At 42.1% G+C, this 22,072-nt stretch overlaps 1 protein-coding gene across 1 annotated transcript in view; it reads left to right on the top strand.

Moving 5' to 3' along the window:
• fras1 (Fraser extracellular matrix complex subunit 1) overlaps window positions 1-22,072 on the top strand; it is a 786,018-nt gene that overhangs the window by 539,393 nt on the left and 224,553 nt on the right. The window contains exons 29-30 of the mRNA XM_034171199.1: window positions 11,946-12,105; window positions 12,301-12,479. Coding sequence (XP_034027090.1) covers window positions 11,946-12,105; window positions 12,301-12,479 — 339 coding nt within the window. The remainder of the gene's footprint in view (window positions 1-11,945; window positions 12,106-12,300; window positions 12,480-22,072) is intronic.

Genomic DNA, 22,072 nt, shown 5'->3' with positions numbered 1-22,072 from the left:
TGATAATATTTTCAGCAAAGTGCTTTGCTGCATTGTTTATTCTGTAAAATTAAAGTTATTATATCTGCAAAAATAACGAAGATACCAGTATGCTCATGAAAGGCACATATCAGCTGATATTTCTGGCCAATCGATACATCAGCTCTACTTCAGAGTTCTTATGCTTTTGGTTTTACTGTATAGTTGATGCACTGAGCGACTATGAAAACAGGATGTCTTTGATCCTAAAAGTCCTATCTTCAGGATCTATGCTGCACGGTATACATTACAGTGCATTTGCATGTGGGAAGTGTCCAACTCCATTTTGCTATTTAAACAGTTCATATTCTTAGTGCAAACTAGGGCACAAAATCCATCAAAAGGCATCTTGAGCATAACATGAAACAAAATGAGTTTCATGTGTCTTTCCTTTGCTATTGGGATGACTAGCTCAGAAATGAGAGATGTTATGGTGGGAATACAGTTCTGTGCAACGAAGTGTGAGTGCATAAGCAGGAGAAGCCATCATCTACCAGAGATCCCCGAGGTAATGCATTTCAGTGCCTCGTGTTCCTCCAAACACCCCATATAGACACGGTCAGTGTTAATTTAACATGGGTGATTTTGCTATGTAGAGTTGGGTACTTTCATGTTTGAATCAATACTGGTACCTGAAATTTTGTATCTGTACCCGACTGTACTTTTTCCAGGATTTAATTAAAATAAGTGCTAGTTGATGTGGAGATGTTCTATGTATCTGGTCAATAATTACTATCATATTACTTGTGGGAGAAGCTAAAAGAAAAATGAGTTTTTATATTACAGTATTGTGCTGCAAATTATTTGACCAGTAGATGTCAGGATGACTATAAGCTGCTGTGATCACACCTAACAGGAATGAAGCTTTTAGCAAAGCTTCGAGTCATGGCTTTGACACCAAACAGCACATAAAGGAGACACTATTTAATCTTATCAAATCCAACACTGGTCTGTGACTTTGTCTTTGGCCAGCTTTCACTTTTATTACAGATCACGTTATGTTGCAGTTGGCTGTCCCTGACTCCACTGTATGGGATAACGAGGTGCTATGAAGTGCTGGTTCATGGCACAGTGGGCCTAGGCTAATGCTTGCTTCAAACATAGCACAGATGCCAGGTTGCAAATCCAGTTCTGCAGCAGCTGTTTTTTTACACTTGGAGCTTAATGGTAAGTTGTGGAAAATTTGCATCTTTAGTACTAACAGCGCTACTGACAGAATAGAAATACTAGTAGGTCCCACGGTCTTTCTCCCTCTAACCCAGATGTGCTCTGGCACCAAAATTTAGTGTGAATCAGCACTCAGTAGTACTGATGTGATTCGGTCAGTACCTTCAAAAGTACCAAGTTTGACACCCAAGCCTAGTTATGTGATGTCATCTTAGACCTGATCCATAGCACAGGTGCCTCAGTGTTGAGTGACTGGATGAGTCAAAGGGGACGTTCAAGTAGCATCTGCTAAAATGCAGGACTGTAGTTGTGATCCAAAGACCTTCTGTGGAGGTGATGGATGTTGCACAGGGCTGCACACTATCACCACCTGCTGGTTCAAAAGTGAGCCAGACGCACACAAAAGAAAATGACACTCAAACTAATTAAATTTTTCCAAATTAAGTTAACAAGTTGGGATAAATATTACTTGTGATGGTAATTTAGATAAACCTAGTTTATTTGAGCGTCACCAATTGAAGCACTTTTCTAAATTGGTCCATCAGTTCTCCTTTTTTCAGTGTAAATTAAGCCTCAGTTCACCACCTAATGGAGAGACCAGATGTATGAACTTAATTTGTCCACAAATGGAAAGTCTTTGTGTTCAGAGGGTTGAAGATAACGTGGAAGACTAGAAATGAATGTGCAGCTGCACAAAGGGTTAGAAAAATGGAGATGTCTCTGGAAAAGAGCAGCGAGGAGACTGTAAATATGAAAAGTTTCTTTTGACCTTGTTTATTGTGTCGACTCTGCAGCCTGAGCGCCCTTGTGAGACCTTGTTGTTTGTCGGGAGAGGATGATGTGGTCTTCGGAGTTAAAAGCCTGCCATGCTGACGTATGGCTTTCTCTTCCTCGCTAGCATGGTGCACATCTGTGATTGCTCACTGGCTCCTGCACTCAAACAGCGAGATTTGAATCGGCGGTGTGGGCGAGCGGAACCGCCACAGATGATGTTCAGGTTGTTATCTGCAAACACAGACGTCCACTTGTGGTGATTATCTCCTGCACCGAGTGGTCAGCTGTCTCAGCAGGATCGGGTGTTAGATCTTAGTTTGGCTGAGAACTGAAGAGCTTTGTTATGTGTCGACGCGGGTTGAGGAGCGGACCTGCGTCAGACAGGACCCAGCGCTAAAAATAACCAGAAAGCGGTTCCAAACAGAAACTATTTATTATTCACCTGTGCTTAAAAGTGTAAAAACATAAAAACAACGTCCCTCTGGTGGAGTGATTCGTGGCTCGCTCTCCAGCGCCCGCAAGGATTAAGCCGGCGCTCCTGGACTTCCTACCACCGCCAAACACCCCCCAGGTGGACACGACAAACTGATTCTCTGTGAAGCAAAGAGAAGGTGAGGTAAGTCAACAGATACAACTATATCTTCCAATAAACACACGCTATCAGCAACACACTCAGGTCAGTGTCCTTTTTTTTACTTTATGCAAATGAGCAGCTTCTCACAACAAGTGGAGGATCACTTATCCTTCACGCCACAGCAGTGAGAAGCAAACTGCACAATTCTCTTCACAATTCCAGTATACTGTGTAACAAAACACCAAGTTACTATCAACAATTACTTAAACACTTAATTACCTTTAGTGTGTGCTGACAGCATGTGTCCTCACCCCTCCCCTGCTTCACGGGCTCGATGTGTCAAAACCCAGGCGCGGTCCTCAGCGTCTCACAAACGAACGTCACAAGGTCGAGTTCCCGGCAGTTCTGCTCAAATCACACATGACTTAAATGCAGAACGCCATCCAATTATCTGCTTCAGCTGCAAGTCGTCCAGGTTGCACGTGAGCACCAATCACAGGTGCTTTCCATGATGTTGATGAGGGTGAAGACTCTTCAGCCAGCACCTTCTTCACAGACAAATCAGCCCTCATGCCACCTGGAGAGCAAAGAAAAGAAAAGAACACCAAAACATCCAGCCACGCCCCCCCAACACACAACAAGCTTGAAACCTTTGTAATCTTGGTCTTTACTCCACTGAGGAGGTAGTGTTCTTACGCATATTTGATGCTTTTTTGTAGTAAGATTTCTGTAAAACTGATGAACTTCACTGTCTGTTTTTAAAACCAATCTTAAAGCCTACTTTTATTCACAGGCCTTTAACACAATATGAGACTTGGTCTGTTTTAGTTGTTTTGCTTATTTATTGTTGTTTTTATTGTTGTTTGGGTGCTTTGTTGTTTTTATGACCATCATGTGCAGCACTTTGTTTCAGTTTTCACTGTTCCAAAGTGCTTTATAAATAAAGATGAGCTGAGTTGAGTTGAGAGCTAAGAAACATGTTGAAAATGTTGGACCTGCTCTGGATTAGAACCCATTAATTCTGTCAGATTGAACTCAGATAAATACTGTGTATGGAATTTTATTATTATTATTATTATTATTTGTTTTGTGGAACATTTGCCATCTCTGCTATTGCTGCTTATTATACTACAGTTTGAACAATGTTTGCCTGTTTGTTCTATTCTTGCCTGATTCTTTTGCAAACTTCCACTAAACTTGGTTTATGGATGAATGTCAAATCTGGAAGTGCCCTTAAAATTAAAATGGGATCAAGATGAAGGCCATTTCATCAAAGGTGAAAATTTTTATTTTTTTATTTTTTATTTTTTTGCCTTCACTCCAACTTGCATCAAATCCAGTACACATATGTACGGTGTTCCAGAATAGCTCAAACCAGCTCAAATTTTCCAAAGATCAATCACTGAAGTCAAAGTCATAACCGTCTGTCTGCCCGCCAAATCCTCCCAGGTCCTTTGGCAGGTTTCTACTGTATTTGGATATCAACCCCAGAATGTCCCCTTAAAGGGTTCATCTTGGTAAAGGTCAAGGTCATTGTGGTCAACCATATTTGGGCTAAATTGGGGAGGTGGACTCCAAAATGGGTCATTCCATCTGAAATCACCCAGTTTTGAAAAAAATTCCCAGGTCACCTCTCAGCTTTATTCTGTCAATTGTATATGTTAATCACATTCCAAAGTTAAGGTGAAATGCCAAATATTAGATCTGTATCTTGAATATTTTTGAAGTTACAGCCTTTGGAATTTTTCTGAATTTTTCACATATCAATCAATCAATTTTATTTATATAGCGCCAAATCACAACAAACAGTTGCCCCAAGGCGCTTTATATTGTAAGGCAAAGCCATACAATAATTACGGAAAAACTCCAACGGTCAAAACGACCCCCTGTGAGCAAGCACTTGGCGACAGTGGGAAGGAAAAACTCCCTTTTAACAGGAAGAAACCTCCAGCAGAACCAGGCTCAGGGAGGGGCAGTCTTCTGCTGGGACTGGTTGGGGCTGAGGGGAGAGAACCAGGAAAAAGACATGCTGTGGAGGGGAGCAGAGATCAATCACTAATGATTAAATGCAGAGTGGTGCATACAGAGCAAAAAGAGAAAGAAACACTCAGTGCATCATGGGAACCCCCCAGCAGTCTAAGTCTGTAGCAGCATAACTAAGGGATGGTTCAGGGTCACCTGATCCAACCCTAACCATAAGCTTTAGCAAAAAGGAAAGTTTTAAGTTTAATCTTAAAAGTAGAGAGGGTGTCAGTCTCCGAATTGGGAGCTGGTTCCAGAGGAGAGGAGCCTGAAAGCTGAAGGCTCTGCCTCCCATTCTACTCTTACAAACCCTAGGAACTACAAGTAAGCCTGCAGTCTGAGAGCGAAGCGCTCTATTGGGTTGATATGGTACTATGAGGTCCCTAAGATAAGATGGGACCTGATTATTCAAAACCTTATAAGTAAGAAGAAGAATTTTAAATTCTATCCTAGAATTAACAGGAATCCAATGAAGAGAGGCCAATATGGGTGAAATATGCTCTTTCCTTCTAGTCCCCGTCAGTACTCTAGCTGCAGCATTTTGAATTAACTGAAGGCTTTTCAGGGAACTTTTAGGACAACCTGATAATAATGAATTACAATAGTCCATCCTAGAGGAAATAAATGCATGAATTAGTTTTTCAGCATCACTCTGAGACAAGACCTTTCTAATTTTAGAGATATTGCGCAAATGCAAAAAAGCAGTCCTACATATTTGTTTAATATGCGCATTGAATGACATATCCTGATCAAAAATGACTCCAAGATTTCTCACAGTATTACTAGAGGTCAGGGTAATGCCATCCAGAGTAAGGATCTGGTTAGACACCATGTTTCTAAGATTTGTGGAGCCAAGTACAATAACTTCAGTTTTATCTGAGTTTAAAAGCAGGAAATTAGATGTCATCCATGTCTTTATGTCTGTAAGACAATCCTGCAGTTTAGCTAATTGGTGTGTGTCCTCTGGCTTCATGGATAGATAAAGCTGGGTATCATCTGCGTAACAATGAAAATTTAAGCAATGCTGTCTAATAATACTGCCTAAGGGAAGCATGTATAAAGTGAATAAAATTGGTCCTAGCACAGAACCTTGTGGAACTCCATAATTAACCTTAGTTTGTGAAGAAGATTCCCCATTTACATGAACAAATGATAATCTATTAGATAAATATGATTCAAACCACCGCAGCGCAGTGCCTTTAATACCTATGGCATGCTCTAATCTCTGTAATAAAATTTTATGGTCAACAGTATCAAAAGCAGCACTGAGGTCTAACAGAACAAGCACAGAGATGAGTCCACTGTCTGAGGCCATAAGAAGATCATTTGTAACCTTCACTAATGCTGTTTCTGTACTATGATGAATTCTAAACCCTGACTGAAACTCTTCAAATAGACCATTCCTCTGCAGATGATCAGTTAGCTGTTTTACAACTACCCTTTCAGGAATTTTTGAGAGAAAAGGAAGGTTGGAGATTGGCCTATAATTGGCTAAGATAGCTGGGTCAAGTGATGGCTTTTTAAGTAATGGTTTAATTACTGCCACCTTAAAAGCCTGTGGTACATAGCCAACTAATAAAGATAGATTGAGCATATTTAAGATTGAAGCATTAATTAATGGTAGGGCTTCCTTGAGCAGCCTGGTAGAAATGGGGTCTAATAGACATGTTGATGGTTTGGAGGAAGTAACTAATGAAAATAACTCAGAACAATCGGAGAGAAAGAGTCTAACCAAATACAGGCATCACTGAAAGCAGCCAAAGAGAACGATATGTCTTTGGGATGGTTATGAGTAATTTTTTGTCTAATAGTTAAAATTTTATTAGCAAAGAAGGTCATGAAGTCATTACTAGTTAAAGTTAAAGGAATACTCGGCTCAATAGAGCTCTGACTCTTTGTCAGCCTGGTTACAGTGCTGAAAAGAAACCTGGGGTGTTCTTATTTTTTCAATTAGTGATGAGTAATAAGATGTCCTAGCTTTACGGAGGGCTTTTTTATAGAGCAACAGACTCTTTTTCCAGGCTAAGTGAAGATCTTCTAAATTAGTGAGACGCCATTTCCTCTCCAACTTACAGGTTGTCTGCTTTAAGCTGCAAGTTTGTGAGTTATACCACAGAGTCAGGCACTTCTGATTTAAGGCTTTCTTTTTTCAGAGGAGCTACAGTATCCAAAGTTGTCCTCAATGAGGATATAAAACTATTGACAAGATAATCTATCTCACTCACAGAGTTTAGGTAGCTACTCTGCCCTGTGTTGGTATATGGCATTGGAGAACATAAAGAAGGAATCATATCCTTAAACCTGGTTACAGCGCTTTCTGCAAGACTTCTACTGTAATGAAACTTATTCCCCACTGCTGGGTAGTCCATCAGAGTAAATGTAAATGTTATTAAGAAATGATCAGACAGAAGGGGGTTTTCAGGGAATACTGTTAAGTCTTCAATTTCCATACCATAAGTCAGAACAAGATCTAAGGTATGATTAAAGTGGTGGGTGGACTCATTTACATTTTGAGCAAAGCCAATCGAGTCTAACAATAGATTAAATGCAGTGTTGAGACTGTCATTCTCATCATCTGTGTGGATGTTAAAATTGCCCACTATAATTATCTTATCTGAGCTAAGCACTAAGTCAGACAAAAGGTCCGAAAATTCACAGAGAAACTCACAGTAACGACCAGGTGGACGATAGAAAACAAATAAAACTGGTTTTTGGGACTTCCAATTTGGATGGACAAGACTAAGAGTCAGGCTTTCAAATGAATTAAAGCTCTGTCTAGGTTTTTGATTAATTAATAAGCTGGAGTGGAAGATTGCTGCTAATCCTCCACCTCGGCCCGTGCTACGAGCGTTCTGGCAGTTAGTGTGACTCGGGGGTGTTGACTCATTTAAACTAACATATTCATCCTGCTGTAACCAGGTTTCTGTTAGGCAGAATAAATCAATATGTTGATCAATTATTATATCATTTACTAACAGGGACTTAGAAAAGAGAGATCTAATGTTTAATAGACCACATTTAACTGTTTTAGTCTGTGGTGCAGTTGAAGGTGCTATATTATTTTTTCTTTTTCAATTTTTATGCTTAAATATATTTTTGCTGGTTATTGGTGGTCTGGGAGCAGGCACCATCTCTATGGGGATGGGGTAATGAGGGGATGGCAGGGGGAGAGAAGCTGCAGAGAGGTGTGTAAGACTACAACTCTGCTTCCTGGTCCCAACCCTGGATAATCACAGTTTGGAGGATTTAAGAAAATTCGCCAGATTTCTAGAAATGAGAACCGCTCCATCCAAAGTGGGATGGATGCCGTCTCTCCTAACAAGACCAGGTTTTCCCCAGAAGCTTTGCCAATTATCTATGAAGCCCACCTTATTTTGTGGACACCACTCAGACAGCCAGCAATTCAAGGAGCATATGCGGCTAAACATGTCACTCCCGGTCCGATTGGGGAGGGGCCCAGAGAAAACTACAGAGTCCGACATTGTTTTTGCAAAGTTACACACCGATTCAATGTTAATTTTAGTGACCTCCGATTGGCGTAACCGGGTGTCATTACTGCCGACGTGAATTACAATCTTACCAAATTTACGCTTAGCCTTAGCCAGCAGTTTCAAATTTCCTTCAGTGTCGCCTGCTCTGGCCCCCGGAAGACAATTGACTATTGTTGCTGGTGTCGCTAACTTCACATTTCTCAAAACAGAGTCGCCAATAACCAGAGTTTGTTCCTCGGCGGGTGTGTCGCCGAGTGGGGAAAAACAGTTAGAAATGTGAATGGGTTGGTGGTGTACGGGGGGCTTCTGTTTAGGACTACGCTTCCTCCTCACAGTCACCCAGCCGGCCTGCTTTCCCGGCTGCTCGGGATCTGCTGGAGGGGAACTAACGGCGGCTAAGCTACCTTGGTCCGCACCGACTACAGGGGCCTGGCTAGCTGTAGGATTTTCCAAGGTACGGAGCCGAGTCTCCAATTCGCCCAGCCTGGCCTCCAAAGCTACGAATAAGCTAGACTTATTACAAGTACCATTACTGCTAAAGGAGGCCGAGGAATAACTAAACATTTCACACCCAGAGCAGAAAAGTGCGGGAGAGACAGGAGAAGCCGCCATGCTAAACCGGCTAAGAGCTAGTAGCTGCGCTAAGCTAGCGGATTCCTAAAAACACACAAAGTGAATAATGTGTAAATAATTTAGAGGTGATTCAGCAGACGGAGTGCTTTAGTTAAGGCACGTGAAGATTACACTGTGAAACAAATCGTTATCTAGTTAACTAGATCAATCTAACTGCACAGATTAAACAGCTAACAGATACAGCAAAACACCGCTGTGCTCCGGAACAGGAAGTGATACAATACCGCAGTGAGAGCCAACCACCAGTAGAGGCCGGAGAAGCTCTATCATGAAAATGGTATTTTCTACCAGCTTTGCACGTTAATAAAGAGCTCCCTATATGCCTCACAGCTTTGAAGCTGCTCGTGCCAGGCTACCTTTTGGTGTAGAGTTGGGAAATTGTGGCTTTAAAACCCCTCTAACAGCACGTATGGTTCTGGATCCATCTGTCGACTGTGCGCGGCCTCAGCAGCTGATCCCACACTTTGTTCTTTGATTTGTCAGACTGGTGAGCTTGTCTGTCAGAGATCAATAGAACATCACAAAATAAATCTGGCTCCAATCCTGTGTTGTCACTTGTCAAACTACGCCTGCGTAAAGATGGTTTAGACCGATGGAGAGCTGTGATGTGATGTTATTGCAGATGTGGAATAAGACAAAGTCCATCAGACTGTAGCTGTTATGTGTCGGACGCAGCTCGGAGAACCGACCAGCGTTTGAAGGACCCAGTATGAAATAAGCAGAGCACGGTACAAAGGCTAACTGAATTTAATACATAACAGTGATACAAAAAACAACAAAAGAAAGTGCGGTCTGGCGTGGTGCGCTCCCAGCAGCGCTAACGGTCCGGAGCCAGAAGCTGTTCGGACCCAAGGACCCCGCCGACACCCCCCAGGTGGCCGCAACAAACCGAGTCTGTGAAAGAAGGAACCATTATGTGAGTCCACACTCTACACACAGAGAGAACACTTAAAGGTGTACAAACAGCAAACACTTCCTGGCTTGATTACTAATCAGCTTCCCAACCTGCAGGCATGGAACATCCAGTTCACAAAACTCCACTGCAGTGGAAGCCGATACATGACTAACATACAGCTCAATATAATAAAGGTGTGAGGGACACCACATTTACTGACTGTATAAATGTTAGTCACAAAATCTAACGTACCTCAGGAAGTGTGCTGACGAGCGTGAGACCTCACCCCCTCCTCTTTCACAGACCGTGCATCAAACCCTGGACGTTCTCTGCATCCACTGATGATGAGATGGCTCCCGAGACGACGATCTCACCCGTCTGGTCACAAGGTCGAGTCTCTGGCAAATACACACTGTATACTCCAGTCTCAAATGCCACCATGTTCCAATCCATATAGATGCACCTCAGCTGTGAGTCCTGACGAGCCGCAGGTGATCAGGGTGAGGTCCTGATAACCTCAGCAACACAGCCACTCAGTCCCAAATGCAAGCCACCTGGAAGGAAAAACAAAAGACAGAAACAAAAAGGCAGCCAGGCCCCCCAGCCATACAACAGTAGCCGAGGAACAAATCCTCTATTTCTCTTCATCGTCTTCTCTACAATAGATTGAAAGCACGTAAGAGTTTAATGAAAAACCAACAGGACTTCTTGTTGAGTCTTCAAAATGTGTAACCTCATCAGCATCCAAGTGGCTTCTTCAACCGAAAGAAAACCTAATATACAGCCCCAAGATCTGTACAATGTGAAAGTGTCAAACTTTTGGAGACATTCACATATATAGTGGCAGTAGTGTTCTTGTCTCTGGGTCCTTGATCTTTGTGTTTGGGAAACACCTGGTAAGATCTTAAGGAGCCTTGAGGTCACTGGACAGAGGTGTTTAGTGATACCAATATCTTTGCAGGAGCATGAAAGTTCAAACCTTTAGGGCCCTTTAAGGTGTAGTCACACTGTAACGGACTGAGTAAACAGATTAGTAACAAATTGAAATAATTTGCCCTAATATGTGGTGCGATGACTTAAGGCAGATAGACATCTTTTGTAATATGTCTCTTTGGAGGATATTTGAGTACTGCTGGAATGACTTCAGTGAATATTCATTTGCATTGTTCGTGCAGGACATAACAGAATATTTACAGAGGGATCCTACAAATGATGATAGAAGCACCAAATCTGGCACAAATACTCCTTAAGGTACCTTGACACTTGCACGAATTTGATCCCTGCACCGCTGCGCAATTCGTCGTGCCAATGCGTCCTGCTTGACGCCACGCTACATAAAATAATCATTTTGTAGCCGATACCACATTTTCTCTCAGAACATGGCTGATGAAACCATCTCTCATTGCTCCCAGAATCACAGAGAAATGATCTACAGCTACAGGTTGGCTCGTGAGCACCGTGCGGTGGAAAACACATTTGGAATCCTGTCACAGATGTAATTATTTATAATATATATACTGTCATGGATTGGTAAAGCAGTTGCATTTTCATTCCTTCTTATAAGTTAGATAATGTGTCTGTAAAATTATGTTTGTTATAGATGTAGCGTCTCCTCATAATAGTTCAGATGCCCTGCGTGCAATGTCACACACTGTTTTCAAATGCGTTGCGCAATGAGTATGACTAGTTCACACAAGTGGCATGAAATTTATGTGTGCCAGAAGTTTTGAACATTTCAAAATTTTCTGTGCGTACTGACACACAACTGCGCACAGTTTGCAACAGTTTACGACAAGTTTACTCACTGGCATGCACGATTCAAATTCATGCAAGTGCCAAGGTTCCTATAGACATTACTCTTTTGAAAAAAAAACAATTGGCCACTTGAAGAGTCGGTCCATCCCGACTGTCTGCAGGATACTGCAGACAGTCGGGTTAATTTTGCCAGAAACCGTTTGCACCGTTTGGTGTTTTGTCTTGTTCAAAAAGATAACACGGTGGGCTTGCACTCTAATGTAAGCATAGAAATGAAACTCATGTTAATTCAATTCAAGTACATGCACTTCATTTGTCTTTTAATCCTAAATTCCTCTGGTAAAATCAGTTTTCCACCTTTTTCAAGTAATGTCAACACATTAGCTCTCTGTGGAGATTTCCAGTCATCCAGGTCATGGTATCCAAGTAGGCTGAATCTGGTCAACTGGAATCATTTAGTTCCTTAAAGATGAGCTAAACATCAGTTGTCCAGACTGAACTAACTTGGATCAAGAGTTGGACTTTGCAGTGTTGTGAAGGAGGTGCAATCCAACAACGTTACATCAACATTAGACACAGAGTTTGATGTCAGTTTAATTGTTGTGATTCCTTTCAGGCACGTAACTCCCCTCACATGCTGACAGTGCCGATGATGTGGGTAAGGGAAGGAGGCATGGTGCTACTCAGTAAGAAATATCTGCAGGCTGATTACAAGGGGGTCAGCACGGATAATATCGTCTACAACATCCTTGCTTCTGGTGGAAACCCAAAATACGGTACAAGCACTTTAACCCTCATTTAATGTTGTTTCCCCATGTAATGACATCATCACTTCCACCTTCTCTTCACTTTCACCCCTGACATCAGGGTGAATGTGAGGCATTATTGTAAAGTGCTTTGAGCATCTGATGCAGATGGAAAAAGTGCTATATAAATGCAGTCTGTTTACCATTTGCCATTTCTCTGCTCAGGTGAAGTCATACTTGTGTCCATGCCTGCAGACGGCCCAGTGGGCGGCTGGCGACCGTCAGTAAGTGATGATCGTAGCTTCACGCCCACCACTACCTTCACCCAGCAGGACGTCAATGATGGCACCGTCTGGTACCGCCACTTCGGCACGGGACCCAGCAGCGACTCTTTCCAGTTCCAAGTCAGTTCCAAAGATGTAGTATTAGTAGTCAATACAATACCAAGAAAACTGCATGATTCTCAATGTTAAAATTCAATGCTGTAGTATTTTTTATTCATTTAACAAAAAGTAGGGAACAAAGAGGTCAAATGGAGGTGTTTCTTTTAAGCTTTAATTAAACATCTCCAAATATTATTTCCTAAATACATACAGTATAATGGTATGATCCAGACATACAAGAGATAAAGAAAAAGCTACATCAGATCATTAACCTAAGTGTGACTTGATTTGGAGTTGTTCCATGTATCTAGTCAATAATGACAATTTTACTTGCTGCAGAAGCAAAAAGAAAACTGCATTTCGATGTTTTTCATGCATTGACATCAACGGAGTAGGTAGAACAGGGGTCTCCAACACATCCCTTGCAAGCTACCAGTAGCTCACAGCCCCTTTAGAAGTACGTAGCTCACCAAAGGGTACATGAATTGTACATACATTCGAAACCTTGACTGGTCACTGATGAACTTACTTCAGATTTATATCCAATAAATTCACACATGTCCCGCCCCCCTGCTGACACAAAATGTTTATTTGCCAGTTAGCTGTCAATCAAACAGTTGCATTGCTGTCGTAACCCGACAACCGCCCCGGCTATGAATTGGAGCGGACACTGGCCTCCATCTTGGAGTGAGATTTCCCACTCCTAAAAACGACCAATAGCAGAGCAGTGCTGGAATTCCCTCTCCTAAATGACCAATAGGAGAGCAGCGCTCGCGCCACATCAACGTGAGGCTGAAGCATGGGCTGATGTCAATGTCTCGGCCGCCAACCAATCACAGGCTGAGGGAGAGGACAGTATCTGGTCCAATTCAGGGCCGGTTGTCAGGCTACTGGTGTCAATGAGTTCATCGCACTAACATTTGTTTGAAAGTGAACAGTGCTGTCGAACTCATGCTTTATCTCTCTTGTCATGTCTTGTCTTGTGCTTCATGTCATGTCTCGCGCTTCATGTCTTGTGTCATGTCATGTCTCGCGCTTCATGTCTCGTGCTTCATGTCATGTCTTGCGCTTCATGTCTCATGTCATCTCTCGCGCTTCATGTCTCATGTCATGTCTTGCGCTTCATGTCTCGTGTCATGTCTCGTGTCATGTCATGTCTAGTGCTTCATGTCATGTCTTGCGCTTCATGTCTCGTGTCATGTCATGTCTCACGCTTCATGTCTTGTGTCATGTCATCTCTCGCGCTTCATGTCTTGTGCTTCATGTCATGTCTCGTGCTTCATGTCATGTCTTGCACTTCATGTCTCATGTCATGTCATGTCTCGTGCTTCATGTCATGCCTTGCGCTTAATGTCTCGTGTCATGTCATGTCTTGCGCTTCATGTCTCATGTCATGTCATGTCTCGTGCTTCATGTCATGTCTTGCGCTTCATGTCTCGTGTCATGTCATGTCTCGTGCTTCATGTCATGTCTTGCGCTTCATGTCTCATGTCATGTCATGTCTCATGCTTCATGTCATGTCTTGCGCTTCATGTCTCGTGTCATGTCATGTCTCATGCTTCATGTCATGTCTTGCGCTTCATGTCTCATGCTTCATGTCATGTCTCGCGCTTCATGTCTTGTGTCATGTCATTTCTCGTGTCATGTCATGTCTCGTGCTTCATGCCATGTCTTGCGCTTCATGTCTCGTCATGTCTTGTGTCATGTCATGTCTCGTGTCATGTCATGTCTTGCGCTTCATGTCATGTCTCGCGCTTCATGTCTCGTGTCATGTCATGTCTTGCTCTTCATGTCTCGTGTCATGTCATGTCTCATGCTTCGTGTCATGTCTTGCGCTTCATGTCATGTCTCGCGCTTCATGTCTCGCAAATGTACTCTCCCCCATGAGGCGTTCTCAGACACCTCGAAAGTGTAGGAATTTACACAATCACCAAACTAGCAAAGTACTCGTATTGGCACAATAACACTCTGAAACACAGGACAATATAACATGTCCGTTCCAATATTTACACTTAATTTTTCTTTTAAAATCTGTGCGCCTTCTCTGGCTATGTAAAAATGGGACAAAAGGTTTGAAAAAAAAAAAAGCATAGTGAACTTGTTTGAGTTCAAATAAGATGCGAAAATAAATGTTGCAAAACATAAGTACCTCTCGCCCATTTTCATTTTGTAAAAGTAGCTCTCAGTGGGAAAAGCTAGAAAATAATAATAATAATAATAATAATAATAATACAGCCTTCATTGTCCATATACATGCATACAATGAAACTTGTCCTCTGCATTTAACAGTTAGACACAAACCAATCACAAGGAGCAGTGGGCAGCAACAGTCCGGTGCTCGGGGAATAACTCCAGATGTAGAGACCCTGCCTTGGTCAGGGTCAGAGAAAGCAGTAGACACTAAAAATAAGCAAGTTTTTGATTGTGGGAGGAAACTGAAGTGCCAGGAGGAAACCCACGCAGACACAGGGAGAACATGCAAACTCCGCACAGAAAGGACGAGAAGCAATCCCACAAACCTCTTGCTGTGAGGCGTGAGTGCTGACCACTAAGCCACCGACATTAGCTAAGATGTTAGTATGACACTACCATCTTTTAGCAAAGCCTCACAGATGGATTCAGCACCAAATGACAGTTAAACGAGACAGTGGAATCTCATCATGTCTAACACTGACCTTTTTCCTTTGGCCAGCTTTCATTTTTATTACCAACAGTAATGTTATGCAGCTCCATTACACAGTCAAGCTCAGCTAATGCACAGCTCAAACATTGTACAGATGCCGGGATGCAAGTGCGTTTCTGCTGCAGTGGCAGTTGTGGAAAATCGGCATCCTGGATGGATGAGATTTATTGTCATTGTCATTACACGAGTGCAACAACAACAAGATTACGTCCACACTCAAATTACCACAGACAAGATACAGCAATTAATCCACAGTTATTACTTGGCACACATCAGAAATTAAGACAACACATATACATTTGACATTGTTTATGTGCACTAAACTTGAAACAGTCCGCTTTCCGAATTGAGGCGATGTGAGTGTGTGTGTGTGGGGGGGGGGGGGCACTGCAACATGTAGTCACACCGCCGCCAGCTTGGGGGGAACGGGGACCTACAGCAGCTAAGAATGCACAGCACCCCGTAGGGGGAAAGGAGTGGCGTGAGCGGGGGCCGGGATGGGGTGTGGGAGCATGCTTTCAGTCTCTGCCCTTGTGTGAGTCAAATGAACCAGTTTCTGTCTGTGTGTACTGGAGTTGGAGAAGATAAGAAGGCAGCCGAATGTTCACCATCAGGGTTGGGTAGGATTACTTTGAAATGTAGTCCAAAAGTAATCAGATTACAAGTAATCCAAATGTATGTACATACATACATGTAATTCACATGTATCCTTTCAAAGTAATCCTACCCAACCTTGTTCACCCTAGCCGTAGAAATTCTTCTGGAGGAAAACAACGGGGCATCTTGTCCTTCAGAGGCTGTCCCAATTATACTACAGACAGAGTAGAAAAACTAGTATCATTGCATTTTTATAATTTTGGCATCAACTTGATACCGATGATCTGTTCTTGTGACATCCCAAGTCTCTACTGTTGCTCCTGCAAATAACAAGTGGAAAAATATTTAAAGGAAGGTCAGTGTGAACTAAAGCTTGAAAAAGGTTCTCATCCCTGATGAAGCTCTCAGGAGTCTCATATCCTTAAATTCAAACCTTTAAAAGGATAATCCCAGTTTCTACATTTATAAAAAAAAACAAAAAAAAACACTAAAATTGAAATTGAAGAATCCTGTAGAGTCGACACAAACTTTTTCCCTCAAAAGACAAAATGAAGCAACAATTATAACACATTGTGATACTTTTTTCAGCTCTTCTTTCTTATCCCTGTTTCAGTCTTTACCTACACATCCATCTCCCTTGATTTATGTCCTTCCCCTTCTCCTCTGTCTTTCACCTCTATCTGCCTGCATGTGTTTGTTCTCTTCTTTTAATATCCATAAATTACATGAAGGTGACGTTTTGGCCCAGTTGTAAAAGTGGCTGCATGAAGACCACGCACATATTGTGTATATCGAACCACAGCTAGTTTTTGTGAACTGCTTCAAAGACTTGGCACTCATCTCTTTTGATCAAAAATTATTTACAGTTAGTTATGTATGTTTGACTATCTCCATTGTCTCCATCCACCCGGCTGGAACTGGGTACTGGCTTTGGCAGGGGAATTAACCAAAGTCCAACTGGATTCCCGTCCAGGGGATGTTGTAGAGTCTCATTTGCTTCACGCTACAATCTCCAGAGACAAGCATCAATGAGCCTCAAGCCCCTTTCACACAGAAGGCGTGTGTGTGACATTTAGATGCGCGTCTGTTAGTAGCAACCCAACTTGCCACAAACATACCACTACTCACTATAGGCACGTCACACAATGCCACACAGTTACCAGCACAGTTTTGGCCATGTTCAAAACAGTGGCTATGCAACTTCACTTGTTGCGTGTTTGCTCCTTATGTACCAGTAACACACCATGCACACACACAGTCTGTGACAGGGCGTAGCGCAACAGGTCATTCAGAAACTTCAAATCCATGATAAAATAGAACAAAAAAAAAACTGGAAACAAAGTTGGTGAAAGTTGATAAATCACTGCATACCACACGCACATAAGACCCATACACACACACACACAAAACGATTGCACACCACGCACATTTCAGTAGTTGCCAGTGTTGCAGACCAAAAGGTCCCCCCTAAAAAAAAAATCGATCCGCCCTTCCTTCACTGTGCATGCATCATTTTTGAGCTCACCGGTATTGGTGCCGAGCACAACAGCTGTTTCCCCTAACAGGCAATACAAATGCCATCTGTGTGAGAGGCTAACTTTAAAAAATACACAACAAACATGTTTACAACACATGAACGGTGCATTCACACTCTGCCGATTAACCCAACACTTGCCAACAGAGAGTGAAAACTTGATTAATGTCAACCAAGTCCCAAGGTCCGCCAGACTCCGCAGGAGCTAATTTGATGTCAGTCAGGCAATGCTGATGGTTGTTGTAGTCCTGGAAACATTTTCATCATGCTTAAAATCTTCATGCTAAAACACAGGCAAGAGTTGCGCTCCGTCACCTCCACGAGTATGTGATTACTGCTCTGCTTGCCTCTGCTGCCCAACGTCAGAGGCTTGACTGGACATACCACCTCCTCTGGATGACTTGGACTTGACTTGTTCCCCCCTTTTTAATATTATTATATTTAAGTAAATATTGGAGGAGTGGGGTACAATTAGTTATACCTAACAGCTAACGTTAGCTTATGTAGCCGGCTGTAGCAACGTTTATCGGAGGTTACAAAATAGTTGGTTCTTTTGTGTTTGATTCCCACATTAATTCATACTTTTGTCCACATTAATTTTATGTGTATTTGTTAATACCGTTATTATAGGTTTAACTACGCTATTATACTTTATACGCTATTTACAGTTTTTGTTTATCGTGTTAGCTTGCTGGGTACGGTTGGCTTATTAACGGCTAATTTAGCTCTTCTACTATAACTATCTTATTTTTGTTATTTACAATTTTATTTTACATGGTGTAGATTTTTAATGATTCATCAGTTTATGTGTTCTTTTAAAGATATCAACATATAGTACCTAAGTTCTTAGGTTTCCATTTGATAGCATAATGATTATACTTTTTATTTTCCTATAATATGCTAACAGAGTTACTTTAGATATATACCAGTACACTTATACACTCATAGCTTCTGTTTCTATAATAAAATACCAGATTTATAGCTTAGCCTACTAACTATTTAATTTTACTACTAGTCTACATACTAAATTACCTATACTACAATCTTCTCCTGTAATGTCTTATCTTTCTTATGTCTTATTATATTATATATACACTTTTTTCTTGAGCCGCTTGGGTGGGTAGGGAGAGTTCCCATGGGATAAAAAAAAGCTTTTTAACCTACCATCCCTGGTTCTCAAGACCAGGCACCTAAGTGGCTCTACTCTACTCTTTTCTACTATCCTATTTTACTCTTCCTTTTTAGATATACCTTTATATACTAGCATAGTTCCACCTTAAAATTGGAATATAATATATAAGATATACCTTACTGAATTTTCATGACTAAATGTGAAGGAATAAGTAGACCCTGTCTTGAGGACTTACAAGCATCAAGTGACATAATTGCAGTGTTATGTTGAGTTCCTATAGGCTACGTCACATGATGTCTCAAACGATGAGTCGAAGATTAGCTACGCTACTACGCTACAGAGTCTGCTACCAATGCTCCCGCCTACGTCCTACAGTAAATTAGTGGACCATCACCAAACATCAAGCTCCGCCACTACGATGTCACCCTCCGCTGAGCAACGTTGACCTGCATTGAAGAATCAAAAAAGTTTCCTCAAAGAGGGAAGTTTTAAAGTTTTAACCTGCACAAACTAAGCATTTTCTCCTACGTCACTCCAACTCCAGAAAGTGAGTGAGAAAATCCCAATGAGGTCGATGTGGTGCGGTGCAGCGCGCAGCCACTAAAAGCTTTTTCCTGCCGGTTGAACAAAAACTGGGACTCCATTAGAAAAGCTTGCAAAGAGCCCTGCGTCTGATCTCCACACGCTTTAGTTCAAATGCTTTTCACTTTACATGGTGCATGATGCAAATTGAATCCTCAAGTGTCTCATTATTTTGACGGGAAGTCGAGGCAGTGAAAGCTGGCGGATGTGTTTGTCAGAGGTGGTGATTTAATGTGACGGTTTGTCACAGTGGTGATTTTGGACAAAGTGCGGTGAGCTTATTAAAATGGTCTGACATAGTTTATGATTTACTGAAATGCAGCGCAGGATTTTTCTCCCCCAGCAGCTCCTGATTGTGAGCGATAAAAGACGTTATCACATGTTGTGGGAGAAACTCAAACTCTGGTCCAGGCAACCATTATGATGCAGAATGTTTTTGTCCACCTGAAGTCATCTTTGTAGTTCCATTATGCGCCTCACAAACTTCCTCTTGATGTTGTCGTTCCTTCACCAGCTCCTTGAGGTGTGTATCTGCTGTTTGGTGATGGCGAGGTGCCATACACTGTTTATTTCAGCTCATTTACTGCCTGTAACGAGGTTGATTAGTGTTTGGGGAGACTGAACTACGTTGTTGCTGTTCTGGAAAATCAGAACGCAAAGCAAAAAGAGGCAAAGAACCTCCACAGAGCTGCATGTTTGATGATAATTACGTCTGTTTTCTGGCAGTTTTTGGTGGAATGATTTCAGATCAAGGGTATCCATTAAATCCAGTCAATTTGGATTGTGTCTGTCCTTTGTTGGTTCTGTCCCTAAATCAGATCTGCTCCAAAAGTTAATTGTTTCCTCCTTGGCCCATACACCACCCTTCCACAAAAAAAGCACCTTTGGCAGCTCCCTTGATTTCACTAAGGGTCACAGATCTAAGGTGGAGCTGCATGTTGATTTGGCACAGGTTTTACGCTGGATGCCCTTCCTGACGCAACTCCACATTAAATGGAGGAATGTGACGGGGGGGGGGGGGGGGGGGGGGGTTAAACCGAGAACCTTCTGCACTGAAACCAAGTGCACTAACCACTTGCCCAACACCCCCGCCTGCTTGGCCACCACCCCAGCCTTCCACAAAGTTTCAAGAAAATGACTTTCATAGTGTTTACATATTGCCGACATACAGCCCAGCCGATATGGATTTTTGGAAGCCTAATACAATTAGGCAATAAAAAATTGATCATACTGGTATATCTGCCAATATATATACATTCATACATACATTCATAACGTTCATACATTCATAACATTTCATTATTAAACCATTATGTCAAAGAAATGGAATTGAGTCTTGATATTTTACAGTTTAAACATGAACTTTTATTCTACAGTAAATAACTCTAAATAGAACCCACAACCAATGCCATGCTGCTGTCACACTGCCTTCACTCAGCTTGGCAGTCACCACATCACTCAGGATTTGCATAAAATAGACTTCTTCCATGTTTTGTCCCATATGTTATGTTTATAGATAGTTGGCATAGCAACCACATATCTCTTTGTTGCTGTAAAACTCACATTTTGACTGAGAATGAATGGTGGTCACTTGGCCTCTGTGACCAAGGGGTGATGGGGTCCCAGCCATGCTTGAAATCATTGTAAACAATACCATCAGCCTTGCCTAGCCCGCAGCATAGCAACCACGTGTCTCTTGTCACTGTATAACTCTCACTTTCATTAAAAATGAATGGCAGTTGGTTGCCTTGTGGTAGCCAATGTCAACAAGGGGTAATGGGTTCCTAGCCGTGCTTGACAGCATTGTAACCAATACCGTCGGTGCTCCCTCTGCTGGGTGCTATATAACTATATAATGATACCATCTCCAACAGCCAAAGTATTTTTCTGCATTATTTATGCAATAAACTAAAGGTTTCCACATCTGTAAAATTAGCGATTTCCTGACACAGTGCGTGCAGAAAGTATTCACAGCGTTTCACTTTTTCCACAGTTTGCTATGTTACAGCCTCATTCCAAAATTGAGTAAATTCACTTTTTCCTCTCAAAATTCTACTCACAACACCCCATAATGACAGCATGAAAAAAATGTTTTGAAAGTTCTTCCAAATAAATTAAAAATAAAAAACTAAGCAATCACGTGCACAAAAGTATTCACACCCTTTGCTCAATACTTTGTTGATGCACCTTTGGCAGCAATTACAGCCTCAAGTCTTCTTGAGTATGATGTCACAAGCTTGCTGCACCTATCTTTGCCAGTTTTTGTTTTGGCATTTCCTCTTTGCAGCCCCTCTCAAGCTCCATCAGGTTGGATGGGTAGTGTCGGTGCACAGCCATTTTCAGATCTCTCCAGAGATCAGATCAGATCAATCAGATTCAGGTCTGTGCTCTGGCTGGACCACTCAAGGACATTCACAGAGTTGTCCTGAAGCCACTCCTTTGATATCTTGGCTGTGTGCTTAGGGTCATTGTCCTGCTGAAAGATGAACCATCGCCCCAGTCTGAGGTCAAGAGTGCTCTGGAGCAGGTTTTCATCCAAAATGTCTCTGTACATTGCTGCATTCATCTTTCCCTCAATCCTGACTAGTCTCCCAGTTCCTGTTGCTGAAAAACATCCCCACAGCATGATGCTGCCACCACCATGCTTCACTGTAGATTAAATTAAATTAGATAGAACTTTATTAATCCCTTGGGAAGACTCCCTCAAGGAAATTGAGCTTCCAGCAGCATTGTATAGCAGCACACAGGGTAAGAAGCACACAAAGCATCAAAAGTGAAAGTAAAAAATAAATATAAATACACAAATATAAATACCAGAAATACTGATCAATACTGGTTTACTGGCTCCTACTGTTGCTCTCCTTCCCAACCTCTGTCTTCCTGTTACTCCTCCTTCCCCTGAGTGAGGAGTTGTACAGTCTGATTGCCTGAGAGACAAAGGAGTTTTTCAGTCTGTTGGTCCTGCACATGGGAAGGAGCAGTCTTTGGCTGAAGAGGCTCCTCTGGTTGCTGATGACGGTGTGCAGATGGTGACTGACATTATCCACAATGTCCAGCAGTTTTTCCAGTGTTCTCTTCTCTGCCAC

Source organism: Thalassophryne amazonica, chromosome 5 (assembly GCF_902500255.1).
Source record: "Thalassophryne amazonica chromosome 5, fThaAma1.1, whole genome shotgun sequence".
Lineage (NCBI taxonomy): Eukaryota > Metazoa > Chordata > Actinopteri > Batrachoidiformes > Batrachoididae > Thalassophryne > Thalassophryne amazonica.
Note: the sequence above shows the minus strand (reverse complement) of the source record. Positions and strands in the feature narration are given on the sequence as shown.